General features: G+C 36.6%; 1 protein-coding gene across 5 annotated transcripts in view; it reads left to right on the plus strand.

The window, feature by feature from the left end:
• Positions 1-25,243, plus strand: part of PTPN3 (protein tyrosine phosphatase non-receptor type 3) — a 178,781-nt gene that overhangs the window by 126,402 nt on the left and 27,136 nt on the right. For all 5 annotated transcript variants that reach the window (XM_075744676.1, XM_075744677.1, XM_075744680.1 and 2 more), the window contains 7 exons: positions 1,154-1,330; positions 13,258-13,281; positions 15,321-15,513; positions 16,492-16,569; positions 17,527-17,583; positions 21,983-22,139; positions 23,953-24,119. In XM_075744676.1, the coding sequence (XP_075600791.1) occupies positions 1,154-1,330; positions 13,258-13,281; positions 15,321-15,513; positions 16,492-16,569; positions 17,527-17,583; positions 21,983-22,139; positions 23,953-24,119 (853 nt within the window). The remainder of the gene's footprint in view (positions 1-1,153; positions 1,331-13,257; positions 13,282-15,320; positions 15,514-16,491; positions 16,570-17,526; positions 17,584-21,982; positions 22,140-23,952; positions 24,120-25,243) is intronic.

Raw genomic sequence — 25,243 nt, forward strand, 5'->3', positions numbered from 1 at the left:
ACCTGGAGGAGGCAATAGAGTGCTTGCTCATAAAGTTTGCAGATGACATAAAACTGGAGGGACGAGTTACTAAGCTTGGGGGCAGGACTGCTATCCAAAGGGACCTTGATAGTCTGGAGAAATGGACCAATAGGAACTGTATGAAATTCAGTGAAGACAAATGCAAAGTCCTGGGAAGGAGGAACCCAGTGCAACAGTACTGTCTGTGATGCAACTCTCTGGAAAAGGACCTGGTAATCTTTGTAGGCAGCAAGCTGTACACGAGCTATCTGGTGTCCCCTGGCAGCAAAGAAGTCCAACAGCAACGTGGTGATATTAACAGAAGCACAGATGGTAGATCAAGGGAAGTCATTATCGCCTTTTGCTCAGTGGTCATTATCTAGAATGCTGCAGCCACCTCTGTGTCCATTAAAACAAGAAGGACACTGACAAACTGGAGCAAGCTCAGAAAAGGCCACAAGCCACCAAAGTAGTCAGGAGGCTGGAGCACTTAGCCTATGAGCAGAGACTGAGACAACTGCACTTATTCAGCCTGGAGAAGAAAGGGTTTCCCAGATGCCTGACAACAGCCTGGCAGTACTTAGGAGGAGGATAACTAGAAGATGAGGCCAGGTTCTTCAGTGTTGCGTGGTGGGAGGATGAGGCAACAAGTATATGTTGAAACAAGAGAAGCTCTGTCTGGATGGAATGAAAAACTGCTTTGTCACAAGGACAGTTGAGTAGTGGTTGCTTAGAGAAGTTGTGCTGTCTCCATCCTTCAAGTTTTTTGAGATCTGACTGGATAAAGACTTAAGCAGCCTGCTCTGACCTCACTTGACTCTGCTTTGAGCAGGAGATTGTAGTATATGTCCTCCATAGGGCCCTTCCAACCTAAATTATCCTATGATTAAACTTTAACAGTACAGGTAGCATTTTGGGGGGGGGGGGGGAGGGGGAGGCAGAAACAAATCAGCTCAGTGTACTGAACCCAGCAGTGTATGATTGCCTAGTATACCTCACAAAGTGTTTAAAAATTGATTATTTGAAGTGAGACCTATAGGCCTGTCATGAAGACTTTGTTACATAGATTACAATAGGACAGAAATTTCACTTTGATAAAGTTTTATGAATTATTCTAATCTTCCAACGTATGTTTGTGTTCCTTATTTTTAAGGCGGAGTCCTAGACTACGTCATGAAATTCGTAAACCACGACACTCATCTGTAGATAACCTTACAAATGAGATTAGTTATATTACTGAAACAGAGGATGTTTTTTATACGTATAAGGGCTCTCCAACGTCAAAGGACAGTGATTCAGAGTTCTCTCAGAGCCGTAGTCCACAGAGGAGGTAAGGACTTCTGCAAACAATTCATTGCATATTTTGATTTTTTTTAAAAAAAAACCAACACAAACAAAAAAATCAACCAACTTTAGTGTAGAACAATCATCATCTCTTATAATACTAAAATGAGTTCAAGCAGTTTTATGATTGCATAAGCTTTATTTTGACCAATTGCTGAACTGTAAATGCCATGATACAAAGTGACAAGTTAAAAACAAACCAGCCCTTCATCCCTAAACAATTTTCAGTAGCTGAGTTCTCAGTAAGTTAGAGAAGCTATTAAGACATGCCTGTTCATATCTGTAATATCCTGTTTCCTAATAGCTTCTGCAACCCTTTCCTACCTGTTATAAACTCTTCCTTTTTTGAGGGGGAAGACTTAGTGAACTCTTCTAAGAGTTCACTTATGTTCCACACCATCAGCTCAGCATTGTCAGTTGAAAGAGTTGCTTCATTTGAGTAAACTCAAGAACATAATAACGCTAGCGATCATCCATCTTTTTCTTCCTCAGAGGAATTACAGATTGCTAGTCCAAAAGCAGTCTCTGCTTTTTGCCTTGAGGCATTTTTGCTGTATTCCTCGAGGACCAACTTTGTCCTCCCCTGCAGTGGTCTGACCACCGCTAGATTTGCTTCCAGGGCTTGAAGCACCTATTTCTGTGCACTGATTATTTACTCATATATTACATTTTATGTGTGGCTTCACTCTTATCTTAGAGGTATTTCTTAATGAGCGACTCCAGATTAACACAGTATTAACTTCAGAAATAATGTACAAAGTCATTGATTGTTCAGTCTCAAAAAGAAAACAGAGTTACTTTAAAACTTTCAGCTGGGGAGAATACTATGTGTTAAAATGCAGGTTCCTTTGTAATGTTACAGAAGGCAAACGGTTTCTAGTGATCCCTAGTAACTTTAAGGCAAAATGTATTTTGAGAAGCAGTGTATTAATGGAAGATGATAGAACTCGCCTACCTCTGTGATTAATCTGCAGCTACTAACTGTAGCTTTAAACTCTGGATGTAAGATGTCTTCTTCAAATTCTAATTTATTGTTGTTTATTATTATTTATGTATTGTTACTACATTATAGCAGAGAGGTTTCTATGAAAGAAGGGAAAAATTACCATGTTGTATGCATATTTGGAGTTTGTCACTGTGGTGTTTTAAACTGTTTTTCTATTTTTTTGGACTGGAAGTCAAATGAACCTTAGTATTAGTAGTGTCAGTAATAGCCATGCTAATATATAAAAGTGGTGCCTCTAGATGTTGTAAAGAGTCATAGGTAGGAAGCCATGTCTTTCCTGTGTTTTAGCATTTACAGATTGTACACTTTTAGAAGTATTTTCTGAGGAAAAATAATGAGGCAGACCATAAGAGGTGATAATGAGAATAGAAGCTGTAGATAGAAAACTAAGTTACCATGCTGTGTTCTGTGACAGGCGAATTGTGTCCTGCCAGTTAATACGTTGTTGGGTTTTTTCTTTTATTTTCCTTTTTGTTTTCTTCCTCTGCAGTTGTTTTCCTTTCCTTCCTGTTTCACCTTTCCTGTGCCTACTCCGAATACAGTGGGAAAGCCTCCTTTTATGCTGTTTCTCCGGCAGTGAAAATAGGATGTTCTAAATTGGAAACTAGCACATTCATTTATTTTCTGAGCACTAAATGACTGTGTTGTGTCTGAGTTAATATCACTCACTGTGGAGAAGATTACTGTTATTACCTCATATAAACCAAATTTTCTATACATCTTATCTGCAACACATTCTTGGTTTCTTAGATATGTTTATCATATTTGATACTCTGCAGACAACTGAAAAAATGCTTATGTAATCTGATGAATTTAAATTTGAAGTGTGTGTTTTGGAAGGAGAATGTAACATATGGAATGAATGATCCTTTGTTGTATTGACTGTTACTTTCATGAATTAAAATGGTCATTAATACTTTCCTTTTTAACAATTGAGGTAAAATATACAGTAACCATACAAATAATAAAAAAAAATATTTCTTCTCTGCAATGAAGTTTTCAACAGTTAGTTAGTCCACATTCTAGTTTCTCCTTCTTTAATATTCTTATAGTAGTCGTTACTTGCCTCACTCCCCTTATTGAAAGATGTAAAGTAAAATTAAGTATATATTTGTAGTCAAATCTTTCTTTCCCTGAATGCTCTATTGAAAGAGGGAATCTTAGGCATGAGCTAAATCTGTTTTATAAAAAAAAAGTTTAACTTGCATATCTTCAGTATTAAATATGGACAAACATTTGTCATGGACTCTTGCCACGCTTCAGGAATATTTAAATATTTAAATATTTAAATCACTTTGCAGTGTACTGATAAAGCCAACTTACCCATTTTTGCCATACTGGTCTTTAGTAGATTTGAATTGACATAACTGAAATATGTTATGGAAAAATATTGAAATGGTAAATCTGGTTTTCTTTTTCCTTAGAGGAGTAGTCCTTCTCATAGTCCTGCTAACATATGTTGTCTTCAGAGGGCTCTTTTTTTACTGCCTAGCCTGCCATCTGAGATTATCAAAAAAAGGTGTTAGTTAATGCTAATCATAATTAATTAATAACTCTGATATGAAAAAAAACCTGAACATTTTTTGAGAACTATTAGTAAACAACTGTAAGATGCTGATTTTCAATTGCTGAATTGTTATGTCTGGGACTTCGAATCGTAATTAAATCATGCAGCTGCTTGATTTTTGTAAACTAAATATGTTTGCACCAATTTCATTTACTATATCTGAAGGTCAAGACTGTGCAAGCTGCAGTTAGTACAGGGATATGTCTCTTCTCCATTTTTAAGGCTGCCATCAGCATTTCAGGGATGGGGAGATAGTTTTCACCTGCTTCACTTCAGCCCCTGGGTAATGTCTTAAGTCCTTTTTGTCAAAATGACAAGTGGTCCAAGATAGACCTACCTTCTAACTGATCTGTTGTGATATAGCGTTTTTTGAGACGAATATATAGGTAAAATGTGTGTAACAAGACTTACTGTGTACCTAATCCTATGAAGGCATGTTTGGAACCTTGGTGGGTATCAGAACTGTAGAAGCCACCACAGCTGGCAGAGTACATACACCTGCATTTATTTCCCTATACACTGTTTTTTACCTCCTGACAATACCAAGTATAATTATTTTCTTAATAATCAATTTTCTTCCTTGCTGTGTTTACTCACTTAAGGGAATCAATCAAGTTCTATTTTCTTTCTATAAAACAGTACACAATTTAGAAAACAAATTATGTGGAACAGCTCTTAGTTTAGAGAGCATAAAACATATCCGTTGTTAACATTTCTTCTTCCATTTCTTTAAATATGTTTTACTGTCTCACCATGTCAACACCTAGAACAATGTTGACTGTTAAATGCTTTTAAATAAGCGTACTCGAGATGAGGGCCAAGAATATTTTGTCATTTATTATATTGTTTCTCTGAAGAATACAGTGATTGTTTTAAAAATGTACTTTGTGTGAACATTTTACCTTCTAAGTGAAATTTATGAGGTATATCCTGCAGGCTGTGATTGGAAAAAAGAAAATTAGAAATAGAGCAAACTGCATGCGTAGGTGAACTACAGAAAACCGGGGCAAGCTTGTGAGTCTCATGTTGGTGTAGCTAGACTGCTTCTGCTACTCAAATTATCTCAGTACAATTTGAGGCTCAGACATAGTGAAAAGAAGCAATTTTTCTCTCAGATTAGTGTCTGCAGAAGAGATTGGAGCTGTCTATTACATATGTATTATAGACAAAAAATTGCTCTAATCCGAAATTAACATATGTTAAATAGAGCTTTATTTACAGGGTATGAATAGGTTTGCCTATCTAAACCAACCATCTAAATCACAGCTGCATACAAAGCCTGTCATCAAAGACAGTGCTGAAGAGGACTTCAAGAGGACTTTTGTTTAGCCCAGGGTTCCCAGTCTTTGTGAAGAAAGCTTCCCCTGTCAGTTCCTTCTCCTCCTTGTTGCCCTGCTGCTGTGCATCTCATCTGACTGCTGCTGCCACTGAAAAATTAAGACTAACACAGACATGGAGCTCAAACTGAGCTTTCCGAAGTCTCATAGGTGCTTTCTGTGTTATACCACACTTTTTGTTATCGCTGTGCCTCACCAGTTCAGAACAGGTAATCTAGTCTGTCTTCTATATGTTGTACTCACTCTGTCACCATATTTATCCCATGCCTACATGCATATGCACATACTACTACTATTATTTTATTTTTAAAATTATTTCAAGAATAATACTGAGATAAAACATACGAATTAGTAAGTGCACTTGCTTGATAACTGTTTCTAAGTTAAAATTGGCTTTTCCTAGTCTTGACTTCAGCTTCCCTGAAGATGTTTTTCTCAAGATATTTGCATTTTCTTCATCGAAGCACTGCTGCTACTGACTTACTACATATCTCATTTTAAGCAAGATAGAAAATTTCTCTCTCTTCTGTGAGGTTACTTATCTTCACAAGTCCCAAAACATTGAGGTATGCATTAGGAAAGAGTTATGAATCCGAAAGCTTCTGGTTTTCCTTTAAGATAGAATATAAATTAAATTATATTATGAGGCTTTATTATTTCTAAAGTTATCTCTGCTGAAAAGCTGCTTTAACGTGGGGTTTTCTTTCAAAGTTGTGTCATACCAACAGGCTGTCTTGCATCAACCCATCCTGACCCTCTGTTATCCTGCTAGATAGCCTGGATAGAGCTCTCCTGGAAGAGCTGCCTTTGAGAAAAATATTTGCCTTTCAGCATAACAGGTTGTCTTGGCTTCGGCTGGGGTAGAGTTAGTTTTCTTCCTAGTAGCTGGTATAGTGCTGTGCTTTGGATTTAGGATGAGAATAATGTCGATAACACACTGATGTTTTCGTTGTTGCTAAGCAATGCTTACACTACGTCAAGGACTTTTCAGCTCATACTGCCCTGCCAGCAAGGAGTCTGGGGGTACACAAGAAGCTGGGAGGGGACACAGCCAGGACAGCTGACCCCAACTGGCCAAAGGGGTATTCTATACCATATGACATCATGCTCAGTATATAAGCTAGGGGAAAAACTGGCCAAGGGCCGCTGCTCAGGGACAGTCTGGGCATTGGTTGGTTGGTGGTGAGCAATTGTTTTCATTTGCATCACTTGTCTTCCTTGGGTTTTATTTCTTTTATTTTTTAATATCCTTTTCATGACAATTTGTTGGGTTTCTTTTATTTTATTTTTATTATTAAACTGCTTTTGTCTCAACCTACAAGTTTCCTCACCTTTATTCTTCTGATTCTCTCCCTCACCCCACCATTGCAGGGAGTGAGCGAGCGAGCAGCTGTGTGGTACTCAGTTGCCAGCTGGGGTTAAGCCACGATACAGGCTTAAACCACAGCTAGTTATTTTTAAAGGCAGGCTTATGGTGCAGGGAATTCTTTTTGATTACAGTTTTCCTTTTTTTTTTTTTTAAGTATGGTACCTGAAGATTACCACTGTTGCAGTCTGTCTTGATAAAGGTACCACTACAGTTTCCAAATTTGGAGTGAGGAAAGCCTCACTGGTGTAGCAACACAAATCATCATGACTGATTTACCTTTCTGTGACACTAATGCTATTTGTATGCTACTGTGTCATTTGAGGGCAAAAGGCTACAGTGAAAATGAAGTAGTCATATTGAAGTATGTGACACTGTTTCAAGGTTGGGAAATTCCAAAATGTCTTTGATTTAAGCAGTAACCTTCCAATCTAAGTTGGCTTTAACTGGGGCAATAGGCTGATTACACTTTAGAATCTTGTACTCTGACATGCTTGATCTTGTATCGGATGTTATGTTTTTGCCTTGAAAGACTGTACTGTCTATCCCCAGTACAAGTTCTGGTTCTCAGTATTGATACCTTAAAAAAAAAAAAAAAATCAGTCTATGCTTATCATGCTCAGTAGTTCATGTGTAGGATTTTTCACTGATGAGCTGTTACAAGAACAGATAAAATACTGGAAAGAAATTAGCTTACCCTTTACCTTCAAGTAAGTAAGTGAAAACTGAAATGACTAAAATGAGTTTGCTTGTTTCCTTAAGTCCAAGTATTTGTTGCAAATTAAAAACCTGTAGATTTTAAATGTTTCAATAATACGCATTTTAAACACTTCGTGTATTTAAAATAACAAAATCTGAGCTTTGCCATGAAAACAAAGACATGTAACCAAGTAGTATTTAAAGAGCTTTGAACTTTTAATTTTCCCTTTTTGTTCCTTTCCTTTTCCTCAGGCATCTTCTGGTGCCTGAGGTGTGACACAGATGTTCACACTTCACAGTGAAATGCGAAATGAAAGGGAATGAATGAATGACAAGAAATGAAAACTGAAAATCATTCTGTTTAATGCTCTTAACCCCTGAGAACCCAGCTGCAGAAGGCTGCATGGTTTTCCACCAGTGACTATGAAATGGGAAGAGTATCCTCAACTCTTTTCCTCTTTGTGGATTTAAGGTTTTAATCCGGCTTTGTCGGAAGACCATGCGTGGTGGCCAGCACCCACACTTGCCCCCTAACTGAGTATTGTCTCATTAAAGTAAGCTGATGTTTCTTTCGGACAAGGTGGTGTTAGAGGCAAAGGGTTACTGAAACAAACTGGTTTCATTGCGGTTCAGGATGATCTTATTCATGTTACATGTGTGGGACCAATTTCTCCATTATATGAGACGCAGAGATTATTTTTGATCTTCTAAGTTCAGGTTTAATGGCTTATGCTTTTTAAAATGTTTTTCACACTATAGGTGGAATAGTTTGGAATGTTAATATAGCTGTTGCTTGCCCTCTTAATGCCTTTTTTCATATTTTTGAACACTTTTTTCTGAGAGGGAAGGGTACTTGTTTAGTAAGAATATATAAATTTAACTATGTATATAAGGTGTTATTTTAAGGGAAAAAATAACTGGATTATTGGCTTGGAAAAGTAGCCTGATAAAGCTGTGTGGAGGGTCTTGCTGCTTAAACTGTATTCAGTTTCTCTTGTTCAATCTGTAATTAAATAAACCAAAGATGTCTGTTTGGTTTGGAACAGCAGACTGCCTAGCAACAAGTGTTTTGGTAGTTTTTTAGAGTAGACTCAGTGGCCCAACAGAAAAGATTAGCTGTGAATTTTTCTGTTTAACCTGTATTTTCAAAAGATTATTGTAAAACACATTTCTAAGTGATGAGGTATAGTGTAAGTCAGTAAGAAAAACTTACTGATGGATGAGGCATTGCAGATCTTATATTTAAAGTCAAACATTAATTGGTGAGATAAATCTGGCTAGTTGCTCATAGATGTGAGCGTATGATGTATGAAGAGAACCAGAAGGCTGGGGGCATTGAGGAGGGGTCGGTCGCATTGTTGCCTTGCACTCCCAAAAGAGGGTTATCAAGACTACGGAGCCAACTCTTCTTGGAGGTGCACAGCAAAAACACGTCAGGTAGTGGACACAAGTTACAGCAAGGGAAATGCTCAAAAGACAGTAGGGAGAGAAAAAAAATCACACTGAGATTAGTTAAGCTCTTGTACAAATTGACAGAAAGGTGGAGGTGTCTCTATCTTTGGAGAACCTCAAAATGCAACCTGACAACCTGAACATCCTCATCTAACTTTGAAGTTGGCTGTTCTTTGAACAAGAGAGTGGTTTATGTGATCTCTCAAGATCCCTTCCAAACTAAATTACTTTGAGTTGTTTTAAATGTAACGTATTCCTGCATAAGCTTTTATCTTGAGTTAATCATGCTTGCAAAGCTATAAACCTCTTTAACTTATCTTCTAAAACTGTCTTTTGCTGGTGATGTAGATGGCATAATGTGTACAGTCCCAGAGTTGGAGGGGAAGGAAATGAAATGATGAACTAGTATACAAAAAGGAAATTCACTTGCACTATGCTATGAATTTCTGGAAGTGCATATACGCTCCTGGAGTAAGTGTGATGTATCGTCTGGTGAAGGTATTGCACTGAAAATAGATTTCCTGAACATGTGCTGCATTTGTTCAATTCTTTCAAGCTTGCCATTTTGATAGACAATAAACTGTAGCTGCATAGTGAGATTTGGTGACTGTACTATGGGAACACATCATTATTTTAACGAAAATATAATTCCTTCTGTGAACAAAATTTTTAAAGCACTACAATTGATGAAAGTACCCTTCAGATGTGTCCATACAAGTCCTAGTCACTACTTTTTTTGTAGAAAATTGAAAATAATTTAAAAAAATATTTTAAACTAAGTTATTTATCCATAAGATAAATATACAGATGTGTTCAATTCCTTGCTCTTAGAAAATGTGCTGAATTTTGCAAGAGTCTGTTGTCCTTGTTCATGTTCTTCAGTCTTTCTCAAGGAAGCTGTCCTTCTAATACTAGGCAATGGATCTCAGAACATTTCAATTAGTTTCAAATTAGGGTTTTAAGACTACTAATAGACTTTTATAAGTGTTACTGTGCTCTTTCACTCAAATATACATGAAAATAGTACATATGTATATATTGCTTACATGTAAAACTTTCTTTTTAAATATATATCCTTATTAAAATGTACTACACGCTCTTTGCCAGTTCAAAACCAATCATTTTACATGCAAAAAGAAAGTCTCAAAGTTGAATTGCAAATCTGTGATAAGGCACATTTTGCAGCAAGCCAAGCAGTTGCAGAGTATCAGAATACATGAAACTTTCATGGAAAGACAGTGAACTGAAATATGGTCAATAAAGGCAATGCAGAGTAGCTGAAAGTATCCTTTTATGTGTGATGGCAGCAGCTTACAAATGTGGATGTTTGAAATGTATAGAAAATCACTGAAAAACTTGTGTATACCATGAAGTCCTCAATTTTTTCTGTAATGGTACTCTTAAGTACGTAGCACAAAGAATCTACGTGGCCTTTTTACCCAGTTGTTCTGGTCACAGAAATGCTGAATATTCTGTATATAAATTTCTCTAAAAGGCAACAGAAAGGTCTTGCTGCAAATACCTTCCACTTAGTTGGCTTATGAGTAATTATCCCAGTTTTAATGGTGAGCTCTCAGAAAAGAGATGATAATGTCAGTGGTGGTACATTCAGTCTCCCTAGCCCTGCAGGTGTTACAGTAAAAGAAGCTTTAAGAGCTTTAAGAACTTGAAGAACCCCACAAGGGCAAAACCTACAGATGTTTCCTTCAGTTGTTTGTAAAGGGAGAGTTTTGCTACAGTGCTATTGTTTCAGTTGTCCCTTTTCTCTCGGGGTTTTACTCCGCTGTAGTTTATCATCCTCAGTTCTCAGAATAGCAGAATTCCCTGGTAGGGCACACCAGGTTGGGGAGGAGGAGGGGTCTTCCCTTAAGACCTTTCCTTTCTGTCCTCCTGACAGAAGAGGAGACTTAAACTTTTCCGAGCAAAGAGTTTTGTCATAAAAATCACCACCAAAAGAGCAATCCATAGGGAGTGAAAGATTGAAATGGCATCATTTTAGATAATTGTGGAGTAAGGAAGAGAAATTACCTGCAATTTTAAAGTGTTTGCTCGTTAGCTGCACCAATGGAAAGCTTAATGTCCTTGCAAGGAAGGGCACTTTTTCTCGATGACAAAGTTGAATGGCTGGTCTGGTGAGTGTTCTCCTTTATTGACTTAAAATATGGTCTGTGTTGCGTGTTGTGAAATGAGGAAGATAGGTTAGTAAAATGTGGAATACTGTACAGCCAGAAAGGATCATCTAGTTATTCATGTTTAAGGTATTTTATTGTATCGTTGAATAATTAAATCCTAGAAATACTATTTAACTGAATTGTGGAGCAAAATTTTGCAGCATGCTGAGCTACTAAAGGACTTTAGAAAGACACAGCTGCATTGTCCCTGATGAATTCTTTTAAGCATTGAATTTGGTCACTTTCTAGGTCAAATTTTTGGTCACCTTTTTCTAGTTTAAAAGATTACAGAGTGATTCAGTAACTATTTCAGAGCTGATATATTTGAATTAAAATGCAATAATTCAACTGATAAATCTTCAGGAAATATGACTAAGAATTTATGTCCCATCTTTAAGTCTCCAAATGTATTACTGAGATCATGAAAAATTTGCTGTATGTTTATACACTGTATATGAATAGAAGCACAAGTAGGGTTTTTTTCTGTCTCAAATGACCTCACTCTATTGGGAGGAGAGAGGGGAGATAATATATTAAAATGGGGACATTGCATCGGTTCGCATCACAATGCTGTGCGTATAAATTTTTGGTGAAGGCTTTTGAAAGGATTAACTTGTGGCAATGTGAATTCTACACAGAATTTGGTAATAGAGCTGTAACTCTGCTGTGCAAAACATAGAAGATATATGCAGTTTCATTGTTCTTTGCCTCACAAGGAAATCAATTAGCTTAAACGAAAATAAATTCAATGTTTCTTTATTTTTAGCATGACTTCCTAAGGAAATAAAGCTTATGTCATTGCTGCACTGCCTGTCTGCCTCCACTCCCACTTGAGAACGTCTGGACGATTGCAGTCAAATGTAGGAGTGGAGTTTTCAAAGATGTAAAGTTTTCTACAAGATTAGTGAAAAGCAGTGACTATGCAGGAAAAAAAAAACACAACAGCTGATCCTTTCGGACTGGTTACAGTACAAGTTGAATGGTTGTTTGTTCCATTTAGATGTGGGCTGGTCAGGCAGCAAGTAAGTGCCTGTTCCCAAAGGATCTGCTGTGCTGGCGCTTAGGGGGTAAAAATACAATGGGGATTGCAAACAAGGAGAACCGGAGGTACTTGTAAGAGAGTGGGAGTGAACATCAGTGGAATCACAAGGGGGGCATGATGGCAGTCAAGGAAGACAAAGTTTGGTGCTTAAAAAAAAACCAAAACAAAAAGTACGTACAACCCAAATCTCCACAAATTCTTAGGGAATTAGGCTTCATCATCTCTGCCTCTCAAGGAAGAAGTTGTTCATATTGTAGAATACATATAAGAACTTCACTAGACTGATACTGCTGCTATTTTTACTACAGTTTTGATGAAACATAGTACATAATTCTTAGTAGTGAAGTTGTTTTAGAGAACAATAATTGAAAATTTAACTGTATACTGTGAATTGCCTCCTATAACTTGACAATTCAACTATTCTACATCCAAACCAAACTCGTTTGTATTTTTCCAGCATTGATTGATATCACTCCAGGTTTTTTGGTCACTACTTAATTAAATTTGTAAAGCTATCTATCCTGTCTGTCTTAAACTTACTTTGCTTTGCAAGCACTTTTCTGCTAATCTTTACTTTCAAATTTATTTTAGTATCATACCTATTGTTTTAATTGATGTTAGATTGTTTAACTCACTGTTTCAGGTGATCTCTGATGAAGCTAATTTCCATGCCTTGGAAAATGCTGTATACTGCAAATTTTGATTTCTTTTCCATGCTAGATTGTCCTCAACTGTGTAACACTTCTGCTTTAGTTATGCTTTGTCATAAAGTTCTCTGTCAACATCTGTTCTGCTCTCATATTATGAGAATCGGTGTAAGGCACTTCATGCTTCAGAAGCCGCCTATGCTCATTTCTTGTTACCTATACATGAAGATTTTGCCAAGTTTGGCTTTTTACGAAATACAGTCAGTGATGTCTGTAGTCAGTGATCCACATCTAAAACTTTCTTAAATGACGTAGCATGTCTTGCTAATTAATTGCTTCTGTAAACTCCTACATAGTTCAAGTTGCAGTAGCAGATGTGTGTTGTCTGTAGTTGGGCTTGTGCCAAAAGTGGAAGTGAGTGGTTAGAGCTGTCCTGGGATTTTTGTTGTTTCATGAATTCCATAATTGTCTGATTCAGACTTTCAGCATAGGATTAAGTATTCTTTAATTTGCTGTGAGCACACCTTTTGGCTTTTATGCGGACTTTTAGTAGAATTTAATTCTTGCTTTTCTGAAGATTTAACTTATATTCGTTTACTGGGTTTTTTTGTTTTGTTTTTTAACAGGTCATCTGAACAGGAATCACCAAAGTGAGTTTTCTTTAAACTTTGTACTATAGAATCTCTAGCTTTAACATATATAATAAAATACATAACTTGAACTGATTTTTTCAAAGTAGCACTCTTGTGTGGTTAGAGGGCACAAATAAATGGATAAACCAATGAAAATTGTAAAGTTTTGGGGAAACAAAAATAAGGTTTTGGGTTAGAATGTGGGAAGTCTTATGTCCTTATACACCCCTAATCACTATTCACAAAAAAAATTGATTAAAAACTGTTGCAAAAAGTTTAATGATGCAAAAATCCACTCGTAATTTTATCTGATAACTCTTTATATAGTGCCAGAAGGCATTAACTGAATTTGTCATATTTTTCTGGTATTGTTAATTTTTTTTTTCTGCACTGAAAAATCATTATGATTTGTGATTTGAACTTGTAAGTGAAATGTGTGTTTTGTTTGGTTTTTAAATTATTATGTTCTGAAAAACTTATTGGGATTTATTTTCATATACAGTGTTCCTCCTTGGTTAACACTGGCCCCACAGGAATCATGAAATGTCCTGGAAGCTATCAGATAAAACCACAATTTTGACAGTATAATTGTTTTAAGTGTCATTATAGTTCACTGCTTCAAAGTATTTTGAAATTATTGAGAGTGCCAAGTGAATAGTATCTCCCAAATGCTGGAAAAACGTTTTCTGTAATAACTGAAAATTCCACAAATGTTGCGCAAAACACTTCATTCCCGCTGCCAAGTACACGTAGTATAACTGAAGGTCAGAAATACTATGGTAAGAAGAAGTTTGCTTGATGGCACCTTTCAGAATGTTTACATTTGTTGCAGCCAGATTTCCACAAGCCGAGAAAGAAGTGTTTGCATTATGAAGGTTTGCCGCAATGGAAGTCCTGTATGTTAAAAAGCCTAAGAAGCTACATTCCTCTATTGTGTAGTATTACTTCTTCATTGACAGCTAGCAGTGGCTACTGGAAATGCTTCAGAAAAGCTCACATATATAGTTAGACTACTACCAGGGCAGAGATGAATGTTTGAATCTACAAATTTCAGTGCCAGGATTTACTTGCATATACTTCCGCTACTTTAACCCTGTGAGAATTTGATGTTGCTTTTAGGGATAAACTGCAATAAACAACTAACAGCACGTGTACTTCCAAGGCTGAAATACACTTCATTGCAGTGCTGGGTTGTCAGTAGCAGCGCAGGGTGTTCTTGAAATACGTACTGCGGCTGAGCGTGGTGGTCTATCATGGAAGTGAAAGGTCTGTCTGCAGTGGGGTAATACAAGTAGCTAGGACTCTGGTTTTGCCATACACCATGCTCTGTGTTAGTTACAGAAAACTGCGTCTGAGCTCTACCTGAGCTTTCCCCAGGACAGAGATTTTCACAAACTGTTATGTGGTATTTATAAAGACGGAGCAGTTTTTATGGTATCTGTAAGTTGGGCCCAATTAAAGAAGGGTATCAGTAGTATTAGAGGTCTGCATTTCATCCTCTTCATAAGAGGGCATGTAGCTAAATGAATGTTTGAAAGGTCCTGGAGCACCACCAGGCAACATGGCCAATTATAAAATTTTGAGGTACTTAATTACTGACTTTTATTATCCTTGAATTTTAAGATTCTTGAATCACTAGGCCAGATCTGCACCCCAATTCAATTCTGGGTCATTCTACATGGTTATAAGTACCTTAATGACAGAATATATTAAGTGTAATGAAGCCTTTCATTGTCACTTCATTTCCTATTTCCCGTCCTGTTACTGTGATTTCCTGTAACTCTGCAACAGTGCCTTTCACCGCTAACATCCAAATATTTTGCTAAAAATGTTTTTGCTACTCTGGTTTTGTTTTGTCCATTCTTCTGGATGTCCACTGATCAAATTATAGGCTTAGATCATACTCCAATCCTGTTACCCTGCACCTCAAAAAATGGCATTAAATCTAAGTGTAAAGTTTGCTTGCTCTGGGCAGTACATTTGTGTGTTTTAATGTTTAATTTAAAAATCTGGATAACAATATCTTTGTACTATTTGTGTATCCTTTTTAAATGAAGGAATGTATTGGGAAACAGTCCAAGTTCTCTGACCCGTATCTCACCTAAAGCCTTGGCTCAGTCTCCCAACGGAGTTGGTAACACTTCTGGCTCTTACCCATTGGAAGGGGTGGATAAACAGTTCTTAGAAACATACGATAACGTTACGAAAAGTAGCTCAACGGAAGATTCCAGTCAGTACTACTGCGATAAGGTATGTTCAACTGCAGGCTTTTAAAGTCAAAACTAGTACTGAATGTAGCTTTGAACTGTAGATTAAGAAGGCACAAAAATTGTGGTTATATTTCGGGATAAGAGATTTTTATGCAGTAATAAGTATAAATCTTGTCTTACTACTGAAATTTATCCAAGATTGTGTAGACAGTATGACAGGCAAGCCTGCCAACTGTATTGATTTCCATAGTGTCCAGGCTTCCAGAAGCATCTGCAGGGGAAGTTCCTAGTGGAATGGGAATCCTTACATGATTAAATCTTACTTCCTCCAAGGGGAAAGATTGGATCATTCACGTTGCTACATGTCTTGATAGCAGGCACAACTCCGCTTTATCCCAGGCATCCCTTCTTCAGGATGGCTAAACATCACACTTCGAATTCTGCGCTGACTAGAGATCAGCTGCTCCCTGTTAACGTTATGGTAGAGGATCGTTCCTCTGTTTTCTCCAGCCTGTTCCAGAGGGGTGCTGAACAGCTTCCCAACCTGCCTGTCCAGCAGCTGCTTTTAGTCCTTCTGGCTCATGGATCTTTTGCAGAAGATACCAATGCACTCATTTACAGGAGAAAAATTGGGGAAAAAGTAGTCACTTCCTAGTCCTTAGAGTAGAATTGATTCAAATGTGTTGTGCCTGGTATTTTTTCCTTTTAAGTAACCTTTACTAAAGACAACACTTTGACAATTTTAATAGGAGCTATCAATTGAAAAAGCTAAGATGAGAGTAACAGTGCTAGGATAGAGCAAGCAGAGAACATATTTGCTGTTATTTATGTTGTTATTTTTATAATTTAAAAGTTTACAATTATATTCTGTAAACTTAGCTTCTTCCTATTTTAAATGTGGATTTAAGTAAGTATTCTTGTTCAGCACATGAAAATTTGGATGAAATGTTTTCTAATTTGCTGCTATTTTCTTCTAAAAATCAGAAAAGTTTTGGCTTGTTTTTTCTATATATTGTAGAATGACCTAATTGAGGGAGATTTACTTTTGGTGCGTATCACACCAGATGAAGATGGGAAGTTTGGATTTAATCTAAAGGTAAACCAGCAATCTTTTAGTTATTTTTAAATGCTTTATAGAGATACTATGAATTTATGATTATTTTTCATTTCTAGTGCAATGCATTGGAGAAAGCAGTGTATTCTACAGGAGTTTCTTATGGACCAAGAGGTTTTAATGCTAAACCAACATTTACAGAAATAAGCCTATACTAGTTCTGTGGGTTTTAGTTACATATGCTATGGGCATGGCACATTTCCAAATCAGACTGCCTGTTTGGCTGCTTAAATACGAGCTTGGAAGCCTAATTTAAGGCATCAACTTTTGGAAAATTGGACATCTGTATTATAAAACAAGTTAAATAGTTTGTGCTATCCAATTGAATATAGCCATTAAAAATCATATTGGAAAGGTGAAAATTAATTTATGAAGAAAATGGGAATTACTGTTGATAACTGACTATTGTAAATTTTGTACCTTCCCTCACTGTAATTCCATTTAAGCAGATACAGTACTGTAAAGTAACCGTAATATCAAAATCAAGGCAGAGTTTGATCTTTTCACCTTGGACATTTATTGGTGGGGCAGTGATGGAACATCATGTAAAGAGAATAATGGAGTACAGTTATCTGGCACTTTGATCCTACCTGAACCCTTGCAGGTTCGTCACAACATCGAAGAACATTGTCCACCTTGCAAGTTCAAGTGTTGAATTAGACTTGCTTGAAGGATAGACTTAGAATAAATGCTGCATTTGATCTGTTTATTGCCTGTTAAAATATATGACCAAGCAAAGACACTGGATCTAGTTTTCTGGAACTTGGTAGATCTAAGGACACCCCCCCATTTACTAATGGAAAGTCAGTCTTACCAACTCTGCCTATAATGACAGAGCATAAAGTTTATATAAAAACAAAAATAAGCAATTACTTGTTTTAAATGCTTCTTATGCTTAATGATGTATTTATGGTTGTTATTTACTTGACATTCCTCTAGGGTGGTGTAGATCAAAAAATGCCATTAGTGGTATCAAGAATAACGCCAGGATCACCTGTAAGTAAATTCTTAAGACTTTTAATCCATTCCGTTATTACTCTCTCCACCGTACACAGGAATTTGGACTCCCATAACCAGTATGAGATAGCAGCTGAGCTGTTCTCTTTAAAAATTGATTTCACCAGTGGTTTCTTGAACCAGTTAGTGAAAGTCAGGTTCTTCATGCTTAGTGAAGTAAAGTAGTTCTTTATGCATAAGAGAGTAGACCTGTGAAATTCCTTGACAAAGGATGCTATGCTTAAAATAATATTGTGGGTGGTCAGGAGAGGACAAATACTTGGGAGAAAAACCTGCTGACAGTTACTGAATAGACAAACCACAACAGGCTGAGGAAATCCTTAGGGCTAAAAATATTTTCAGGATGGGAGAGTACTTGGCAGGGGAGAGAGGGCACAGAATATGTTTGCTCTGTTCTTATTTTGCCATAGATTTTTGCTTATGGAAGTATTTATGGACTAGGTGGAACATTCATCAGAATCAGTACAGCCATTGAATTCTTATGTTGAATTGTGGAATAATAATAGAAATATAATATCTTGGTAACGTTTTTCTAAATAATTAGTATGTAAATTTGTGAGGACATACCTTATCTCAATTTTCTTTTTTCACTCACCTTCTTCCAAAGTGTATTTCCCAGCTCTCATTAAAAAACTTGATAGGAAATATTGCTGGCTGACTTCTAAAAGTCTGATGTACTCTGCATCTTGTAGACTCTTGAAATTTGATAAGTAGTCACAGGACTGATATCTAGATGTCATGATGTAAATCAAGCTAAAACAGATTGTTTGAGACATTGTTTTTGTCACATTTATGATTTGTGGCTTAACTTACGCAGTGCATAGCACTCCTTTGTTATTATTTGAATAAAAGAGTAGTAGGAAACTATCATTATAACTTAAATCCACAAAGTGAAAATCAAACAGTCCTTTAAACAGGACTTTAACAGTCCTTTCGTGGACCAGCTAGCAAACTTCTTAAGGGTGATTTGAGATACTGAAGTTAATGTAGGGCAAACAAGGCTCATTCAATCAGAGAATGAAAGATGCTTCTCCAGAGGCAGCGATTTCCTTTGGCAGATTGTCTTCTGGAAGGTACTGATCCTTTTTTTTTTTCTTTTTTTCTTTTTTTTCTCTTGCATTGGAAAAGGGCTGGACTTCTAACTTACACTCTTCATTTAAGTGTCTCCAGATAGTGGCACAGGCATAAATGCAAGTGACCAATTAGTTCTCTAGCCTAGTAGAGAGCAAGTCTCACCAAGTGAGCAAGTTATCAAGGGTCAGGGAATAAATTGGAAATGGTTACCCAATACAATATACTAAACAGCAGTGTATAGAAATCATGTCATCTTACAGCAAGAGGAAAAAAAACATACTTAGTTTTAGAGTATAGCAATATTAACAATGATTATATTGTTTTCCATAAACTAAATTTCACCTGTTCTTGACTGTTTAATGAAATGTAGTTGATATTTGAAAGTTCAAGCGAAGCAGTCTATGGGATACATTTGTATGTTATTTTAGCTCAGTGATGCCATTCCTTCATTGTATTTGCTACTCTTTTAACTTGCTCTAGATTTACTGGTTACCCTGTAAATTTTTCTCAGGGATGCTGTTTGTTAGTGTTATTTTCTAAGATTATTTCTCAGGTTTGTAGGTCAATTTTTCCCACTTTCCTGGAAAAAGATCTGTATTTTTTGTGGAGGAGGGGAAGCAAATCTAGTCACCAAAATAAGATAGTATTTTCTCTTTCATGTCCTAAGGTTCTTTTAAAAATCCCCCTCTAATACAACAGCAATCTAATATACTGGGAAGATGTATGACAGAGTAGCCAAAACTGTTGTGGGAGAGCGTTATATCTGAAGAACAGCTATTTATTGCAAGTTTGGTTTTGGTTTGGTTTTGTTTGGTTTTTTTTGTTTAAAGTCCTATACTGACTGTTTTCACAAACAGTATTAATGTCCTAAGGTGCTAAAGAAGTCATTGTGGTTTTATTTAATAGAGCTTTTCATTGAAATCTAGTATGCATGCTTCTTGGAGCAATAACAAGGTGATTAGCATAAAATGAAACATTGGGTGTGTCAAAAGGACAGGAAATCTTTGATATAATTAATTGTCTGGAAAAGCTCAGTATCTGAAAAATCTACAAATTATGCTTACATAGAAGGAATTAATTCTCCTTCAAGATATATTTTATATAGTCAGATGATTCAAGTAAGAGAGCTGAGGTATTAACATGTCGCATGATTAACAAGTTTCTCTGAGCAAAGGTATTAATCTCCTTCTGTAATAAAGAATAATAGCCAGCAACCAGCCAAAAAAAATCTAAATTACAGGCAAATGTAGGAGATCAGAAACCATTCCCTCCATGTTCTTGTTGACTTCTTGACTCTCCTACACTGACCTGATATGGTCTTTTATATCACTTGTCTTTTCAGATAATTATATTTCAGAGAGAGTATTTTATACCTCACTAATATTTAGAGTGATTAAATCAATCATTCATAGTTGTATTCTTCAGTCTTGCCTTTGCAAATTGTACAAAACATGGTAAGGGAGCTTTAGGGCAGTTGTGAATACCTAGTTAAGTCAGTGTTGAAGAGCACCATGGCTGTTCCTAATTCCCATTCTTCTCTATATTTGTCTTTTTTAATTAATCATTCTAAGTCTTCCCTATGCTTCATTATTTTCTTTCCTTATTTCTTTGGAAAAAGTTGGGGGGAACTATTCCTTTTTTTTTTTTTTTTAAGCAGTTTCTCTGCTTGGGTTTTTTTTCTTGTGCGTACATCTTTTTCCCCTCTCTTCTTCCTTTTCTCTTGTATCTGTTTTGTGGCACTCATGCATGTTTTAAGTTTTCTTTCCTTTTAGTTTATTCTCTGACACAAGTGGCTCCCAATTTATATTATTCTTCCTATACTTGCCTCTTTTTTTATTCTGCATTTTTCTTCATGTTGGTTCTATCATTATCACTTCTCCTTTCTATCTCTTCTGATTTTTTACTTGGTAGTATAGTAATCACTGATAAACTTACTTTAGGGAGCCATCAGTACAAGGCATGATCAGGATCGGGGCTAATGAGAACATCTTGTTCACATTTGGGGCATTGGTGGTGGTTTTTTGATAGGGCTAATAACATTGGATGACTAAAGTTCAGGGGAAACCTGTTGCTGGCATTAAAGAAATCTAGAGCACAAGTGTTATGAAGAGCAGCTCAGGGAACTGGGTTGTTAGTCTGGAGAAAAGGAGACTGAGGGGAGACCTTATCGCTCTCTACAACTACCTGAAGGAGGTTATAGCCAGGTGGGTGTTGGGCTCTTCTCCCAAGGAACAAGTGGTAGGATGAGAGGAAACGGCCTCAAGTTATGCCAGGGGAGGTTTAGATTGGATCTTAGGAAAAATTTCTTCACCGAAAGAGTTATCAATCATTGGAACAGGCTGCCCAGGGAAGTGGTGGTCTCACCATTCCTGGAGGTATTCACAAGGCGTGTAGATGTGGCACTTAGTGGTGGATTTGGCAGTGCTAGGTTAATAGTAGTATCATCATCGTATTCTGGGCATGGCTTGAATTGCTTTGCACTGGACTTAGAGCTAAGCATGCTAAGAAATGTGGCAGAAAAAAAGACAAACAAACCCTAGAGTTCAGCAGCTGGTCTAAATTGCTGTATCCAAGACAAGACATAATGTAAGTTTTCATTTGGGATGGGGAAAACCTTGTTTTAGTGTTCTCCCCTGCACAGAGCAAAGGAATTTGTCTCAAATGCAGGGTACATGAGCATCATAGGTTGAGTACTTACCTGCATCTTCTTGTTAAAACTTTCAGTAAATGAAGTGAGGAAGAACGTTCTCCATTTGTAGATATCGTCTGATATCCACCAAACAAGACTGATAAATAACAAAAATACGAAATGTGTATGGATTTCTTTAAATTTTAAAAAGTGCATGTTGGGGGAATATCATGTTACTTAAGTTATGTTTATTGAAATAATGTTTGGACTTCTCAATATTCACTGCATAAAAACTGAAGTGTGTCATCTTGTGTGCCCAAAACACTTCTTCCAGAAATTCGTTTGCAAGTGGCTATAACCAGTGGTTATTGAGGCTTGGAGTCTGAAATTTAGGTCTTTAAGAGCAATCTGGTGATGGCTATTTGATAAATATGAATTCTTTTTATAGCTGTCAATATGCTGTTTGAACTGTTTCTTATCTTCATTGAGAGGCTTTAAAGCAAGTAAGACAGCTTTAGACCTGAATGCTTTGATAGAACTTCTGGTACAGAAGATGAAACCTTGTCAGGAGAGCTCTGAAGACTTCGGTTACATAATAAACTTAATATCCTGATGTGTTCCTGCTTGTATGACTGGATGCAATGACATTAATACGTTTCTTTGGTCTTGAAACAGGCTGATAAATGCATTCCAAAACTGAATGAAGGTGATCAGATAGTATTAATTAATGGCCGAGATATCTCAGAGCACACACATGACCAGGTGGTCATGTTCATAAAAGCCAGCAGAGAATCTCACACGAGAGAGCTTGCACTTTTGGTCAGGAGGAAAGGTAAATGGGCTGATTTTATTCGTATTTAATGTTTGTGAGACTGTTGCTCTTATGCTTGGTGGTATACCCTCTTCTATTTATGTAAATATGTTTTCAGTGCACTGGGCATAGGTCTGCACTAAAAAGTAGATCTCCCTGCATTTTGAATTACAAGTACAACTAGTTTTAATGATAGGCTTTTACTACTGCAACAAAGACTCTATCAAGTTTGAATTTCTTCTTATTTTTAAACTCTAAAAATCTATAAGAACATATGGTTCCTTGCAAAAGCTCTTTTTGTAAATATAGCATAATTTCACAAATCACTAATTGCAGGTTTACAAATACCCATGGGCTGATCCCCAGCTCAGTTATACCATGAAACAAGTCAAATCAGCTGTTTTCTTTCTTTTTTTTTTACTTTTCTTTCTTTCCTTCTTTTCATTCTTATAATACACATTTGTGACAACAATGAGCTTGACCTGTGCTGGCTACTTGCTAAATTGCTGCCAGCAAACAGGAGACAGTCTCTGAAATATGCAGAGTCTTAAGCCTTTACATTTTAAATACAGGGAAGCTCAGTTTTGCTTGCTTAATATTTAAACACCCGCAGATCCCAGGAGCTTTCAGTTGATGTGAAACTTCTAGTTTATTATTTACTTTCCTTAAGAGCTATGGTAAGACCTTAACACACACGATTATGGAAGGGCTTTGCACAGAGTTTCTGATTACATTAAGACTTAAAAATCTGAAGGGATTATACATCACTGGGAAACAGGAAGGAATAAAACTGCCTAAACATTGTGCACCTCTGTAGCATTTACTTTATTTAAAATTTCTTAGTTTCTGAGAAGAGATCTGGGCTCTTGGTCTTGTTTCTCTGACCACAGTCCTGCTCCTATTATTGCAGGCCTTTCTGCTGGCTCTGTGCAATATTTAGTCTTCTCTTAACTTTTCTAGTATGCTTTCTACTTGCAGATAAGGGAAGTCTCAGCTCATAGCTAAAGATAACCTGTAGCCCCATGCCAGTCATTTGTATGGGCATGAGTATGAGCAGCTCCCCGTTTTCTGTAGTTTGGTGGGTATGAGCCGTTCTGATCACTGCAGAGAAAAACCACAGCTCGACACATTTGGTAATACAATAGTTTTCATACAGAGACAGAGCTGCTGTGTAGATTAATTAATGTTTGTCATGTTCCTCAGTGTGTTAGCAAGGAATGTCATAGACAGCTGACTAATAAAACATTTTTCTAGTTTATTAAAATAGCTTCTTCATTGTTAGCATAAGAAATTGCAAAAGATAATTCAATTGTTTCTCTAATGGCAGGGACGTACAATGTAAGTATGTTTCTGTTCATTTTGCTGCTGGAGGTCCAAACTTATATGAACTTATCTTATAGAGCTATTCCATTAATTACACTCTAAAATTTTTTAGGCAAAACTCATTTGGCTTTTACCATGGTGGATATTGTGATTCATTAGACTGTCCAGAAGTTCCTTCTGTAAGACAAGGTTGCAGCAAAAAACCTCTTCATGCTTGGAAGTCAGGTTCTTTGCTTTCATAGTTAGGCACCTTAAGAAGTTTCATCTTCCTAAAGGTCACAAGGGCATTTCACTCTTAGTAGTATAGTAGTACTATATATAGTACTAAATATAGTACTTAGTAGTACTATAGCACATAAAGAAATGCAGTTAAATGTGTTGCTGTTATTTGCTTTCCTGAGACCTTGTCTTTGCAGACTTTGTTGTTCTTGCAGGCTGGTAGACTCTAATATGTGTTGCAAACACAGTAATGCTGTATGTAACGGATTTTAATTTTCAATACGTCTTTCAGTAGTTAAACAGTTTGTGGAGCCTAAATCAGAAGATGAAGCTGATTCCCACAATCTCCCAGAATCAATTATTCCTATCTGTTCCGAATATGGTGGTGATACACTGGAGGAGTCTATGGAACAGCTAAGGAAGGGGCTGGAAAGTGGGACAGTCCTTATTCAGTTTGAGGTAGGTAATACTCAACTCTCAAATGCCATTAATACAGATCAATAGCTATGACCACCAAGTAACGTAAATTAATTGGAAATCTCATTGCTCCCATTCAGTCTTATCTCAAGAGAGCAAGAATGTGACTTGCCCATCAGTTTCACCCTTCACTACTTAAGATAGGGAAGAGTTATCAGTCTTGCATAAAACATCATCTGCTGAGAAAAATGTGTTTTAGTTAACATGTTTCTAGCTCAAGTACCCAAAGCTTACTAAATTAATTTATTTTCCTAATACTTTTATTGAGTAAAATAGTGGGGTTTTGACAGAGTTCAGTCTTGTATTTTGTTTCTTTTTCCATGCCACTCAGTGACATTTCTAAAATATCTTTTATACCTTAACTTAGGTTTTCAAGTTTTCATGGTTTGCCTTCTTTCATGGAATAACAGGACCACTTGACTATTCCTGATCATCTTCTCTTAGAGGCTGATATGAAAGTGTAGGAATAATTTCCTACACTTAATTTCCATTTGCAGGATATTTGTAATGTCCAGTTCTGTGATGTTTCTCCCTGGCAATCTAAAACACTGAAAGTTACTCCTTGGGCAAATGACTTCGTAGGTGAGATTCCCCTGCATATAGGACGAGACTTGGAAGAACTGCTATACAGATTAATGAATTAATGCTTGTCATGTTCTTCAATGTGTTAGCAAGGAATGTCATAGAAAACTGACTAATAAAATGTTTTAGGTTTATTAAATTAGTTCCTTCAGTGTTAGCATAAGAAATTCCAAAAGATAATTCAGCTGCCTCTCGAATGGCAAGGGAGTACAGCATAAGTATGTTTGTGCTTGTTTTGCTGTCAGGGATCCAAACATTTATAGTAACTTTGGAGAAACCCTGGTGGTTATGATACATAAATTTCACATTGTTGATTTCTGGAGTAACCCTTTCTGACACTGAAAACTTGTAGAACAGCAATACCATTTTCCCCATTTTTATATTTTTCCTTCACTATTTTTTCAAATGCCATAAGATTCAGTGTTGGTGGCTAAAGTGTTGTGGTATTGCTTATTGGATGACCACTCTTTTTATGAGGTTCACTTTGTTTCCAAGATTTCTGAGAGTTAAGATTCCCCTTTTTT

The sequence above is a fragment of the Balearica regulorum genome, chromosome 2, assembly GCF_011004875.1.
Source record: "Balearica regulorum gibbericeps isolate bBalReg1 chromosome 2, bBalReg1.pri, whole genome shotgun sequence".
In the NCBI taxonomy this organism is placed as follows: domain Eukaryota; kingdom Metazoa; phylum Chordata; class Aves; order Gruiformes; family Gruidae; genus Balearica; species Balearica regulorum.